This window comes from Mastigoproctus giganteus, chromosome 12 (assembly GCF_048544385.1).
Source record: "Mastigoproctus giganteus isolate SK-2022 chromosome 12, ASM4854438v1, whole genome shotgun sequence".
Taxonomy (NCBI): domain Eukaryota; kingdom Metazoa; phylum Arthropoda; class Arachnida; order Uropygi; family Thelyphonidae; genus Mastigoproctus; species Mastigoproctus giganteus.
Window position 1 is genome coordinate 60,240,629 of NC_143586.1, and position 15,647 is coordinate 60,256,275.

The 15,647-nt window shown below is 35.8% G+C and overlaps 1 protein-coding gene across 2 annotated transcripts in view; it reads right to left on the bottom strand.

Moving 5' to 3' along the window:
* LOC150077096 (papilin-like) overlaps positions 1 to 15,647 on the bottom strand; it is a 724,323-nt gene that overhangs the window by 215,549 nt on the left and 493,127 nt on the right. For both annotated transcript variants that reach the window (XM_090386252.1, XM_090386253.1), the window contains exon 24: positions 3,700 to 3,906. In XM_090386252.1, the coding sequence (XP_090242378.1) occupies positions 3,700 to 3,906 (207 nt within the window). The remainder of the gene's footprint in view (positions 1 to 3,699; positions 3,907 to 15,647) is intronic.

The following is a 15,647-nucleotide window of genomic DNA, read 5'->3' on the forward strand; positions in this document are numbered from 1 at the left end:
TCACACCCTGGTCAAGGGGATGTAGTAGAGAGGTTGTGTTTGGAGGTAAAAAGATGAATTTGATATTCAGAGAGAGTTCAGCAACCGTCTAAGGATGGCTTGGTGCGTTATCAAGAATTATTAGAATTTTAAAATTTAAGTTCTTCTTGCAATAATTCTTGAAAATTTCATGGTAAGCTTCAACTAAAATATCAGTGAATATTTGTCCAGTCATCCAACCTTTCTTGCTAGACCTATAGTGAACACCAAAGCTACATTTCACAATTCCTTTTAAAGCTTGCAGATTGGCAGAGTGATAAACCACTACTGGTTTAAACTTCAAGTCTCCACTGGAATTGTAGCTGAGTGGGCAGGAGTGGGAGTGCAGTAGCACACGCTGTTTGAGTAGACCGGGGTTCAAGCCCCTGACTGCTGAATATGGTCGATCTGCCAACCCGCACTGGACCAGCGTGGCAGATTATGGTCCATTTCCCTCGTCATGAATTGTTGAGGAGGCTTCCATCCTGTAGTGGGTTGATAACGGCTGCACTTTACTTTTTTTACTTTATCACAGTTAAGCGATCTTTTTGCAGCCTTAAATCCTGAAGTATGTGCTTCTGCCTTAGAGATGTAAGTTCTTGAAGGCATACATTTCCAATAGAGTCTCGTTTCATCCAGATTGAAAAATCTGATCCAATGTGTAGCCACCTTCTTCAATTATTTTCTGTACCACATGTGGAAATGCCTTTGCTTCTTTGCCAGACAACTTAAAATTATGAAAAGAGTAGCGATATTTGAAGCCACTAAACCAGCCACTACTAGCAATAAAAGGAGCCACTTCTGAAGGATTCGGTGATTTCTTTTTAAGGTCTTCTTATATAGTTAGTGCTTTCTCTTTCACTGTGAGAAAGCTTGCTCCCGATTTTTTTTTTTTTTTTGGTTTGGTCTTCAATCCATATGCTTAGCAGCCTTTCCATTTCTTTTATTTCTTTAGGCCTTGTTCTAATTGACTTTGCAGCACTTGAAGCTGTTCAAGCTGTACACATAGCTTTTATTTTCGCTGCATTGTCTCTGATGGTGCTCAATGTGGATTCACTTAAGCCTGTCAAGATATCACATGTTCTCTAATTTCTTTCAAAATGTTTAATTATTTCAAGTTTCTCTTCTATACTTAATGCTTTCCTTTTGCACTCACTGCTTGGATTCTTGGAACCAGGATGCTTACCCATTTCTGGGATGCTGTATGATTATACTTTTTATAAAGAAAAGTTAACAAATGCAGAACAATCCAAGACACACACACTTGTGAGATAACACACGCAGGTGAACTGAGGTAAGAGATACATCAGGTTTGTGAGTGTGAGGTGAGAATAAGTGTTTCAGCCTTAAAGGCAGAAACATACTATTATCACCTCATACATTGAGCTCACATGTAAAACATGTCAAACGTCAAATGTGTGAGAGCTATATTTCCCATTTAGTTGTATTGGTTGGATACTATGTATGCTTACATGCACAGCTTAATTAATACTGTAATATAAACATACTAATTGATATTTCTCTTCACTGACATTTTTTTTTTTTTTTTGGATTGTAAAATTTAAAACAGTAAAAAAGTTAAACAATGATTGAAGAGGAAGGGGAAACACATCTCACCATAATGTAAAAACCCACAGAATTCCAGCTATCAGTATTACTGAAAATGCAATAAGATTGAGTATACTACCTGTTTATAATTAGACTGCACTAACAGAAAGCCCTATAAACCGGGAACTGTAAATTGTTTTTATTGTTTTATGGTAGTGACTTCCAGAAATGTGCTCCTCCACTTGCACTATCCCGCCTCACGAAATTTCTGTTCGAGCAGAAAATCTTGTGAATACAGCGAATGACAACAGCGTCTCTGACCAATACAACTACAGTAAATGGGAAATATAGATCTCACACATTTGACATTTTTTTAAGCTTCGTAAACTAGTATGTATTGCTGCGCAGGTCACTACGTTTAGCTTGGTGGTAGGTTTTATATTCATCTGGTGTTACTCGCAGACGAAACTGCACATGAACCAACATGAAAATCGGGCTAATATAACAATCACATTGGAGCAAATTTGTATTGCAAAAATGCACATTTTAGCAGAACTGGCTGTACAGCAATTCCCCCCCCCCCCCCTCTTTTTTTCTTGTAGGTTGTGGGTCAAGTTCCAATGCAATTTAAGTTACCACAAGTCCGGGTCTATTAAAGTGGACACAGGATTCTATTATAGACAAAGTAGATAAAGGGATGTATTCTTTTGCATTGTCTCATTTTACTTTGTTCCATCCTATCAACCTCTTGTATAATTTAAAGTTTAATTTCCGGGCTTAATTCTCTCCATTTACACTTTGTTACCATAGCAGCAAGATGACGTTTAATATAAACTGACTTTGAATTGATTTAACAACACAAGCTCCAAAAAGATATCAGCTCAGATTCTTTTAAAAATGGTACAAAAAAGAGACTATAAGACTATTTGAGCAGGTTGCATTAATTGCAACTGACCTGCGAATGACGTTTTTCAGAGTGTATTTATGTTACAGCTACCATAAACTGGCCTTGTTTACATAAAAATAAATTAACCGGTCAGTACTATTTTTTTGGGAAATACAGAACCCAGTGGTCACATGCATGTTGGTTGTCGAAAAATAACAGAACTGTGCCATTTTTATCCCAGGATAAAAATGGATTTTGGAATACATATTAACTGAATTTTGTAAGTGATGAATATATTTACATAGCCTATATAAACATATTCATTTATATATATATAGATATATATAAAAGCCTATCCTTACACAGGATAATGATACATGCTTTGTACAAACAAGACTTTTGTTTGTATAAACACTATGCATTAAATATGCACGAGAAACATTAAACATCATGGAGCTAAAAAAAAAAAAAAAAAAGTGATATTTATTAGAAAGAATTTTCAGTGAAACAAAATAATTTTTGCTTCCCTGAGATGCTCATAGCAATGGAACTTCTCAGTGTTTATATTTTACAGTATTAAAGTTTATTTTACAGTTCTTTTAGCTGACTTTTGACCAAATTTATGTTTACTGATTATGGTATTTCTGTCCAGTAAAAAAAAAAAATTACCTCAAATATTCATAGGTTTGGCCATAGTATAAGTGCCAAAAGTAGAATTCTGTAGGGTCCCATGAAACCACTCACATTACAAAAGGAACTCAGCTGCTGATGGATTAATAAAAATTTGCTATGTGTATCTTCAAAATATTTTGAGTATTACACTATTATTATATTAATTTTGTTCTTTTTAATCAACCAAATTATCCAGAGGTCTATAAATTAACTACACAAGCACTCTACATAAGCAATGTTTCTCAGCAGTACAATTATTATTTTGACTTAGCATCATACTACAAAATCCACACCAGTTCTTTGATCACATGCACAAACCCTTAAACGTAATGATCTAAATAAGACTAGCATACATACATAGCAAGTGAAGTTGTGATGATGTTGGCAATCAGTCATAGGTTCTGTAATGTGAAGCTAACAGAGGATAATAATTTTATTGTGAGATACTCATGTAATTAATATATAGATCTCTCGATAGAAATAAGCCAAAAAGATGACTAGTTTAAAGTCATGATTAAACAACTAATTATGTTATAACCTAACATCATTTATAAAGAGAAATTAAAACTAAATACCCATTCTAAATTCGTCTTCCGGAATTTCTACAGTAGCCATTCCACAATGTTTTTCGCACTCATTGAGTGAAGCAAAATTGTTCTCATTGCCACTACATCCACTATAATAGAATCTGTGACACTGTTCACTTATAGTATCATAAAACCATCTTTCTCTGAATTCTTGGCAATTTCCTGGTTCTTGAGGTAACCTACATATGTCACTCCCTAAAGCAGAAACAACAACAACAAAAAAAAATAAGCTATAAAAAAAATTATTATTAACTTATAAAAAAAAAATCCTGAAATATATATAACATTATATAGATATTTTGAAAAAATGTATTTTATTAACTTTACCTTAATTTTTCTAAAGACATTCAGAAGATGTCTGGAAAAACATTTTAAGGTGGTAACACCTTAAAATGTTTTTCTAATGCACATTATCTCATGTAAGTAAAAAAACTGAGCTTCACTTGATAACAGTTTAGCATAATATACAGTGTGACCAACTGATGATGTTACCAATATCAAATTCTAAGTGGGAAGCATTCAAAGAATTAATCTTGGAAATTACTACGTTTTTCATACCGACTAAGAAATATTGTTCAAAGTTGAGACCTAAATGGATGTCAGATGAACTAATGAAGACTCGTTGCAGAGAAGAAAAATGCATGGGATGCATATAAATTATCAGGTGAGACAGAAACCTATGGTAGATATAAGCTAGTCTGTAATCAAGTCACAAAGGAGGTTAGGAAAAGGCAGATTATGAGAACTCTTTGGTAAAGGATGCAAAGAAAAACAGCAAGGAGTTCTTTACCTATGTAAACTCTAGAAGGAAAGGGATGAATCATATTGGTCCACTGGATATCGATGGTTCAACTGCTGATGATCCTGCTCAGGTAGCTAACAAACTGAATGAGTATTTTGCATCTACATTTACACATGAGGAGTAATTAAGGAAGGGGAAAGCCAGAGGTGTATTAAACTCCGGCAGTGAGCTAAATGATTTTGTAATAACTGAGAGCAAATTGGAGCAGAAATTGTTGAAGATAAACATAAGAAAGGCACCTGGGGTGGATGAGTGGAAGATCTATCCAGTTATATTAAAGGAGGCAGCAAAGGAAGTAAGCAAACCCTTAGCCATAATTATGAGAGCTTCCTTGGACTTAGGGGAGGTATCCATGGACTGGAGATGTGTAAATGTGACTCCAATTCACAAAAGAGGATCGAAGGGTGACACAAGTAACTGTTACAGACCTGTTAGTTTAACAGGTCTGTAACAGGTTAAAGGGAAATTAATGGAGACACTGGTTAAAGAAGCACTGCAGGATCATCTAGAGAAGACTTCAGTTATAGTTCAGACACACCATGGGTTTGTTAAGGGGAAGTCTTGTTTGACCAATTTGATTGGATACTATGATGTGGTCACAAAGGAACTGGATGCAAAGAATAATTTTGATATCATATACTTAGGAAGGCTTTTGATATTGTTGCACATGGAAATCTGCTGTACAAATTAGAGCAGTGTGGCTCTAATTTGCAAAGAGCAGTGTCTACTCTGCAAAGAGCAGACAATGCTCTTTGCAGATTAGTAGAGTCCCCCAGGATTCAGTGTTGGGTCCATTGTTGCTTTCTGTATTTATTAATGATATTGATGAAGGTATATCAGGCTTAATGTCTAAGTTTGCAGACAATATGAAGGTTGGCAAGATTGTTAATGATACTAATGACAGTACGCTACTGCAACAGGATCTCGAAAAGTTGAGCAGATGGGCTGAGAGTGGCAACTGAAGTTTAACATTGATGAACGCAAAGTACTGCATATGGTATGCCTAAACCAAGAGTAATTATTTCAATGTGTGGGACTACACTCAGGGATGCAGAGAATGAAAAGAACCTGGGGGTAACTGTGCAATCAGATATGTTTCTTGCTTCATATGCCTCTACTAATGCTAATAATCAGGCTAAACTATCTTGTTCAGAATTTGACAATTAGGAAAACAGATTATGCAACTTGCAAACCTATCCAAGAATGGAAGAACTCTGTGAAAGCATGCACACTCAAATATTCCATTAAGCAGGTACATTATTAACAAATGCATTACATGAGGATTTTAAGAAACCAAATTAACATTTTTAAACTGAATCTTAATATTGCTTTTTATCACTCTTTTCTTAATATTATTTATTCATATTTTGTGTTTTTGATAAGGTTACCTAATACTTTTGCTATTTAATTTATTTTTTATTATTTTTAACGATAATATTTTGCTTGGGAACCAAGTTTTAGGAATAGTTATTATTTTGGATTTTCCCCTCATTACTTCTATTTAATGGACTATCCTTAGGATTTTCTACCCAGAAACTACTATGTTTATAGTGTAAGCCTCTTTACAATAAAACTCTCTTTATAAGATGCTATCAAGCCATTCAGAATGTCTGAACAGCTCCATAGCTAATTCATTTATAAAGAGCACATTGACCAGTCCAGTTATAACTTCTCTTTATTTCAATATTACTTCTTTTCCACATAATTCTCATAAAGAATATAATAATAGCATTAGCAAAGGCACAGGAGGCAAGAAAGCTAGCTTATATAGCATCAGCCAAAAAAAAAAAAAAAAACCCTTATTTCATCCATCCACTCGCTCCAAATGTTTGTCAAGTTCTGTCAAATATCTGTCAACATGTTTTGTCAAGGTTTGTCAACAACGACAGATGAAAGTTTGTTCCGGCAATCAACCACCCACTAAAGGCAAACTTCCGCACATCTATCCTACATCTGTCTTTCCTCAATTTGAATTTATGCCCTCTCAGGTGATTATTCTGAGCAAGAGGCAGAATCCCATCAGAATTGAGCATGCTCAAACCATTCAAGGCTTTATACATCTCAATCAGATCACCTCGCAGGTGCCTAGTCTCCAGACACTGTAATTTGCAAAACTTAAGCCTTTCTTCGTAAGAGCAACCCTTTGTTCTATTCACTAATCTTGTTGCCCTTCTACTTGTTCCAGCAGCTCTACATCCTTCTTAAAATGAGGCCTCCAGACCTGTATACAGTACTCAAGGTGTGGTCTGACCATTGCCTTATACAAGGGGATAATCACCTCCTTATCCCTGCTAGTAAACTTCCTGTATATCACTGACAAGACACCATGAGCTACTCTTACAGACCGTCTGCACTGCTCAGAAAACTTCATATCTTCCTGCACAATTACCCCCAGGTCCTTTTCTTTCTCTACCACTGTCAGTGTGGTACCACAGAGTTGATACATTACTCTGGGATTACTGCTTCCCATATGTAGTACTTTACATTTGTCAATGTTAAACTTCATTTGCCACATCTCAGCACATCTGCTCAACTTTTCTGGATCCTGTTGCAGCAGTGTACTGTCCTTAGTGTCATTAACAACTCTGCCAACCTTTGTATCGTCTGCAAACTTGGACAAGCCTGATATACCATCCTGAACAAGCCTGATATACCATCATCAATATCATTTATAAATACAGAAAACAACAATGGACCCAACACTGAACCCTTAGGGACTCTACTAATAACATTAGTCCAAAAAGAGCATTGTCCATTGATTACCACTCTCTATCTTCTCCCACTCAACCATCCCTTTATCCATAGCAGCAATTTGCTTCCAATGCCACTCTGCTGCAATTTGTGCAGCAGTCTTCCATGTGCAACAGTATCAAAGGCTTTTCTAAGATCCAAACATATGATATCATGGTTATTCTTTGCATCCAGTTCCTTTGTGACTACATCATAGTATTCAATCAAATTAGTCAGACAAGACTTCCCCTTGACAAACCCATGCTGTGTCCGAGCTATAATTGAAGTCTTGTCTAGATGATCCTGCAATACTTTTTTAACCAGTGCCTCCACTAATTTCCCTGGAACAGAAGTTAAACTAACAGGTCTGTAATTACCTGTGTCTCCCTTTGATCCTCCTTTGTGGATTGGGGTCACATTTGCACATCTCCAGTCCATGGGCACCTCCCCTGAGTCCAGGGAAGCTCTCATAATTATGGCTAAGGGTTTGCTTACTTCCTTTGCTGCCTCCTTTAATATTACTGGATAGATTCCATCCACCCCCGGTGCCTTTCTTGTGTTTATCTTCAACAATTTCTCCTCCACTTTACTCTCAGTTATTACAAGATTACTGCCAGAGTTGAATACACCTCTGGCATTCCCCTCCCTGAATAACTCCTCATGTGTGAATGTCAATGCAAAATATTCATTTAGTTTGTTAGCTGCCTGAGCAGGATCATCAACAGTTGAACCATCGAGTCAAGTGGACCAATCTGATTCATCCCCCTCCTTCCAGAGTTTACATAAGTAAAGAAATCTTTGCTGTTTTCCTTTGCATCCTTTGCCAAAGATTTCTCGTAATCTGCCTTTGTCTGCCTAACCTCTTTTGTAACTTGGTTACAGACCAACTTATATCTATCATAGGCTTCTGTGTCACATGTTAATTTATATGTATCCCATGCATTTTTCTTCTCTGTCACATGTCTAATTAGTTCATCTAACATCCATTTAGGCCTAAATCTTGTACAATATTCCTTTGTTGGTATGAAAAGTCTAGTAGCTTTCAAGATTAATTCTTTGAATGCTTCCCATTTTGAATTTGCTGTTGGTAACATCATCAGTTGGTTCAACCGTATAGAATTTAAATACTGTCTCTGACCACTGTAGTCACCTTTACGAAAGCGAAAACCCTTCCCTTTACCCTTGATGGTAGTTACCTCTTTGAGTAAATCTCATAATCTTTAGTATCCCCTTAGTAATAATCTTTATTATTACTATATCTTTATATATCCTTATTTATAAACTCAACTGGAAGATGGGACTCTAAATTCATTTTCTGCAATTTCAAAAAATATACCCTTTCTTTCCTAAATATTACTTTTTTTTCATTTGGATTTCATGCTAAGAAATCAATTTTTACACAATTCATTTACTGCTGTGCACATATGAATGAGATCACGTTGGGAAACACTGATCTAATCAAGTGATGATTAATTAAATTTTATACCATGTGCAAAATGTTTGAATAAATCCAAATAGAAAATACTGACATCCACCAAAAGATGAATAATAATAACAAAAAAGAAAGATTTTGGGAATTACAGCAATAACTTCAATGGGAGGCATCCACCATCGTGAATTTCCAAAGTGTTGTCTTTCTGTTATAGCCTGCTTACTGAAAGCAAATTGACCATGCATACTCCTACAGAACCAAAAATGAGAGATAAAAATGCAAGCACATGCTTAAATACAGACAACACCCTCTAAAACCTGAAACAACTCAAACAACCTAAAATAGAAAAGGTAAATTTCCCTGTAAACTAGAACCAACCACTAAGCTTAAATGTAATGAAATATGCAACTAACTTATTAACAATGAATAATGAAAACCAAGACAAAGATTAAAATAAAACAGTCATATTTCAACTTTAAATACCAAAAAATCTAAAACTAGATAAACAAAATTAGTGAAATAAATGGAGAAACTGTCATATCAAAGAATAAGAAATTGAAAGTGGGGGGTAGAAGTAAACAGAAAATCAAATGTAAGTATAATCATTACATACTGTAACCAGCTGATGAATAATCAAATTAATGCTTTTATGCCAAATACATTTATGGTAAAGTTTGCCATAAATGTTGTGTTCAGTAGCACATCATTCAAATTGTGTAGAATGATGTATCTGTGCATAGTATTAGAATTAATAGTGGCAAATGATGAAAGAAAGCAAGCTTATACAGTAACAGCAAAAAAAAAAAAAAAAATGCTTGCCACATTACATACCATTTCCTTTAGTAATTTGTCTAGTTCTTCCTTGAATTTATTCAAACTACCGACTTGTATAATGTTAGAGATGGAAGTTTGTCCCAATAATTTCCGGTGGCAGACGGCAAATTTTCATAAAACTATCTTGTAACCATTATTCCTCAATTTTAATTTATGTCCCCTCATGAGTGCAGTCTTAGCAAGAGGAAGGAAAGAAGGATGCCATCACCACTGAGCTTACTCAATCCATTCAAAGCTTTAAATACTTCAATCAGCTCTCATTACAGGTGTCTAGTATCCAGATACTGCAATATGCAGAACTGAAGCCTTTCATGGTAAAAGCATTCTTTTGTACCCCTCACTAATCTCGTTGTCCTACTCTGCACCTATTCCAACAGATCCACACCTTTCCTAAAATGAGGCTTACAGACCTGCATGCAGTACTCAGGATGTAGGATGTGGCTTAATCATTGTTGTATACAATGGGATAACCACCTAATCTCTGCTGGCAAAATCGTGAAATGTCCTTCTAGATTGTCTGCACTGCTGAAAGAATTTCCTATCCGACTGCAAGTCTTTGTATCCTCCCCTACCCAAACTTTGGTACAGTAATTTGGGATTACTGCTACCCATATGCAGTACCTTGCATTTTTTAATGTTAAACTTCAATTGCCACTTCTCAGCATATCTGCCGAAAATTGCAGTGGTAGTATACCCTAATTACTATCATTAACCACTCTGCCTACATTTGTATCTTCTGCAAACTTACACATTAGGCTCGATATGCCTTCATCAATATCTTTAATAAATATAGAAAGCAACAATCAACAATGAGCCCAGCACTGAATCCTGCGGGACTCCACTAATAACATTAGTCCAAGAAAAGCAGTGCCCATTCATAACCATTCTCTGTCTTTTCCCACTCAACCATCTCTTCATCTGTAGCAGAAACTTGCCCTTAATGCTACACTGCTACAATTTGTACAGCAGTCATTTTATGTTCAGCAGTATCAAAATCTTTTCTGAACTCTGCGATATCAAAATATTAGAGTTCAGAAAAGAATTTTTTGTATTTTTTGCATACAGTTCCTTAGTTACTGCAGCATAGTATACAATCAAATTGGTCAGACAAGATTGCCCCTTAACAAATTCATGATATCACTGCAGTATAACTGTATTTCTGTCTAGATGGTCCTGCATTAGTTCTTTAACCAGTGCCTCTATTATTTTTGCTGCAACAGAAGTCAAGCTAACAGGTCTGTAATTGAAAAAGACTGTTTAAGTATGGTTAATGCATCTCCATCATTTCTACTAGGTAGTATGCATGCATTTTATTATACTACCTGGGTAGTAGTAGAAATAATGGATATGCATTAACCATGCTTAAACAGCCTTTTTCATACTCTTTGACATTTCGTCAAGCAATATATTTAGAGGTCTGTAATTAGTCATGTCACCCTTTGGTCCCTTCTCCTTTTATGTGAATTCAGGGATACATTTGAACATCTTCAGCCCAGAAGGAGCTGACTTGTATCCATAAGCTGACTTGTAGCCATACTAATAAGTATGGCTAAAGGTTTGCTGCTTACCTCTTTTCTTTCTCCCTTAATATAATTGGATAGATTCAATCCATTCCAGGAATCTATGGAACTTCAGTGATCATCTGGGGATTATTTTTAACTCAAATCTTTTTATATTGGCCACTGTGGGCCAGAAATTTAAAGTGTTTACTACTATGAATTCACCCCTCACAATAATTCTGAAAGGTACATCAGAATTAGAAGATCTGTGCATTTGAAGGGAAATAATTCACTGGTCGCGCATCATTTTTTCTCCCTGAAATAATTTCGACGGATTCTCATGGGAAATATGATCAAAAACTCAGATATGTGCTTAAAAAGTTATCAACACTTTGAATTTTCAAATATCGTAAGTTAATAGGTTAAAATACCGAAATCGAAGAACTTTAGTTGGTTTTACATATATTTTATCTATTTTTTTTTCTAGAACATACAGGAATTTTCTAGAGAATTTGGGAGCTCTCTACAACATTCAAGAATGTTCTGGAGCATTCTAGAACAGTGGTTCCCAAAACTGCTGAGATCTACGGACCCCCTTCAAAAATGAAAAAAATTTTGCGGACCCCCTATATATATACAAATTCAATAGAGATAGCATAAAATGGTACCTATCACGACAAATTAAAATTCAAAAACAAAACTGGCAGAGAATATCTGCAATATACAAAGGACCCTATCAGCCTCTATATAAAGCAAAGCTAATAATAATCATAATAATTCCATATTTACAAAATACAAAATCTAAAATACCAAAAAATACCGAAATACCAAATTTTACCAGTTATTATTGAATAAGGCTTATATTGAAAGGCACATCATCATGGGGCTAGCACCTCTCAATATATGCCATCAATAACAACCAAAACTATCTGTTTCTGCTAGTTATATGCTAGCCTAACCATATTTATGTTATAATAAATATAGTATAAATCATAGGATTAAGCTAAGTTGAAATTATATTAAGTTAAGTTGAAATATGAGTTGATATAAGTTCATTTAACAATAAATTATCTGAAATTAATGGCAGACTGGAAAAAATAACTGCTAGCCTTACAGATAGCAAAAACAAAAATAATTAATTTAAACATTATTAAAAATATACAAGTGTTTCCATAACCTATGAAAAAATTATAACCAAGTGTTTATGTTACTTAAGAAAAACATACAAGTGTATATAAAATATACAATAAATAAAAAATATTTTAAAATTAATATGTTTCTGTGTGTATATATGTATGAACACTAGGTTTTCTGAAAAGAAAATTCAAATTTTTATGTGTAAAACAACTCAATTTTATTCTTATTTTTAAATAAATATATAATAACTTTATTTATTTATCATCAATTTGCTATACATAGAACGAATAATTTGATCAGTTCCAGGGGGTCATTTCGCGGATCCCTTGGAACTGGTCTACGGACCCCAGTTTGGGAACCGTTGTTCTAGTATGTTGTTACGTGCATAAGAAAAGGTTGGGATGTTTCTGGAAGGTTCCAGAACTTTCAACAGAATTCTCTAGAAGTATTGTGAGCCTTCTAGAAACTTCTCTACTGGTTTTCATATGCTTGGTGCAGTACCCATACAAGTGGATACTGCAGCAAGCAAGCATTTTCATATTTCAAAAAGTGTGTGTGTGTGTTTCAAGAGTGAGTGGTGAACAAAGTGAACAAGTGTTTTGGTGAATTTGTGTTTGTAAATAAGTGTAAACCATGAACTGTGTTTAAATTAGAAATAAAAATCTACACTTTCTTAATTGTGTTCTTATGTGTGTATCTCAACCGTACAGAAATATGTTGCATTCTTGCCGAAATAAGCCTGAGCTTTTACTACATTTGCGGAGAAGTGGTATTGCAGTGGAAGCCACTGTCACAGCTTGTGAGAAAAGCTCACGAACGCTATTTTGGATGTTAGGTCAGAGATCATGAAAAAGTATGGCTCTGAAGATTTCCCATAACTTATGCTCAAGGACATTAACAGGCTAGCAGGACATTAACATTAGAGGAAGTCATAAAAAAAGTGCTTTTTGCTGTTCCAGTGTTACACATCAAAACAATTGCTACTTTTGCATGAACAATATTTCTGGTTTTTCTGGAAAATTCAAGCATACAGTAGAATATCCCAACATACCAACATACCTTCTGTTCTAAGGTCGGTTCCTCATGATGATACAATGCCAAAGCTACTAGAAACTTATGGACTTGACTCTGATTCAGGATCAGAAAAGGGATCTCCAGAAGATGCAGAATCCAGAGAGAGAACAAATCCAGCCTTTTAAACTCTAGATACTGCAAAGCCACATCTAATCACTCGGGTAGAACTGACTGATTTGGTTAGAGATTTGAACTTTTCAGAAACCAAGGATCAATTACTAGGATCACAGCTTCAGCAGTGGAATCTTCTTGAAAAGGATGTCAAGGTTTTTTTTTTTATAGGAAGAGGCAACCTAACATAACAACCTATTATTCCATGGATGGTGCTTTTTAGCATTAGTAGAGGCATTTGATGCAAGAAAGCAAGCTTATGCAGCATCAGCCAAAAAAAAAAAAAAAAAAAAAAACCCACTTCCACTTCACCCCTCTGTTCATTCAAAATACCTGTCCAGCTGAGCCTTAAACTTATTTAGGCTATCAACCTCCACGACAAAGGATGGAAGTCTGTTCCACCAACCAACCACCCGCTGGCTAAAGGCAAATTTCCGCACGTCTATCCTACATCTGTCTTTCCTCAATTTGAATTTATGCCCTCTCAGGTGATTATTCTGAGCTAGAGGAAGAATCCCATCAGCATTGAGCATGCTCAAACCATTCACGGCTTTATACACCTCTATCAGATCACCTCGCTGGTGCCTAGTCTCCAGACACTGTAATTTGCAAAACTTAAGCCTTTCTTCGTAAGAGCACCCCTTTGTTCCATTCACTAATCTTGTTGCCCTTCTCTGTACTCGTTCCAGCAGCTCTACATCCTTCTTGAAATGAGGCCTCCAGAACTGTATACAGTACTCTAGGTGTGGCCTGACCATTGCCTTATACAAGGGAATAATCACCTCCTTATCCCTGCTGGAAAAATTCCTGTATATCATTGACAATACTCCATGAGCTACTCTTTCAGCCCGTCTGCACTGCTCAGAGAACTTCATATCTGCCTGCACAACCACCCCCAAGTCCCTTTCATTCTCTACCACTGTCAGTGTAGTACCACAGAGTTGATACGTTGCTCTGGGGTTGCTGTTTCCCATGTGTAGTACTTTACATTTGTCAATGTTAAACTTCATTTGCCACCTCTCAGCCCATCTGCAAAACCTTTCCAGATCCTGTTGCAGCAGCATAGTGTCAGTAGTGTCCTTGACAACCCTGCCAACCTTTGTATCGTCTGCAAACTTGGACATTAAGCTTGATATACCATCATCAATATCATTTATAAATACAGAAAACAATAATGGACCCAACACTGAGCCCTGAGGGACTCCACTAATAACATTAGTCCACGATGAGCAGTGTCCATTGATTACCACTCTCTGTCTTCTCCCCCTCAACCACCCCTTTATCCATAGCAGCAATTTGCCTCCAATGTCACACTGCTCCAATTTGTGTAGCAGTCTTCCATGTGCAACAGTATCAAAAGCCTTTCTAAGATCCAAGTCTATAATTACTTGTGTCAGCCTTTGATCCTCCTTTGTGAATTGGGGTCACATTTGCACATTTCCAGTCTATGGGTACCTCCCCTGAGTCCAAGGAAGCTCTCATAATTATGGGAGCTAATTATCTCATAATTAACTTTGGTGTATTGCAACAATGTCCAGGAATTAATGAAAGAGTTACATCTGGAGCATGTCCCCACGCAGTGGAAGCTTTTCACTGATTCATCAAAGGTCAGTTAGAAAGAAGTTTTACTCCATAATGGAAGTAAATATCCATCTATACCATTGGCCCATGCAGTTCAAAAAACAGATGAGAAAACTACAGATTCTTTTGCAAAAAATATGCTATCAAGAATACAAATGGAATATCTCTGATGGCCTAAAAGTGGTAGCTTTGATGACTGGGTTGCAAGGTGGATACACTAAATGCTGTTGTTTTTTATGCGAAACTGCCGAGAGAAGGGTTGCCACTACAGGGTAAAAAAATGGCCAGACCATTCAGAAACTACACCAGTCCAGAAAAATGTAGCAAATCCTGTTTTGGTGGATAAGTCAACAATCTATTTACCTCAATTGCACATCAAACTAAGTTTGATAAAAAATATTTGTGAAAGCGATGGACAAAAAAGGAGAAGGATTTTCCTGTTTGAGGCAAATGTTTCCTGGAATCAGTGAGGCCAAGATAAAAGAGGAAATTTTTATAGGTCCTCATATCAAACTGCTATTCAAAGATGAGGAATTCACAAAAAAATAAAATGCTACAGAAATAAGGACAGAGCGTTGAGATGGAATGTGTTGTTAAAGCTTCATTTCCTAAATTCCCATTTAGACTTTTTTCTGGAAGACTTGGGAGCAGTTTCCGAAGAACATGGTGAAAGGTTTCACTAAGATATTTCTCAAATGGAAAAAAAAAAAGACACCAGGGAAAATAGAGTACAAAT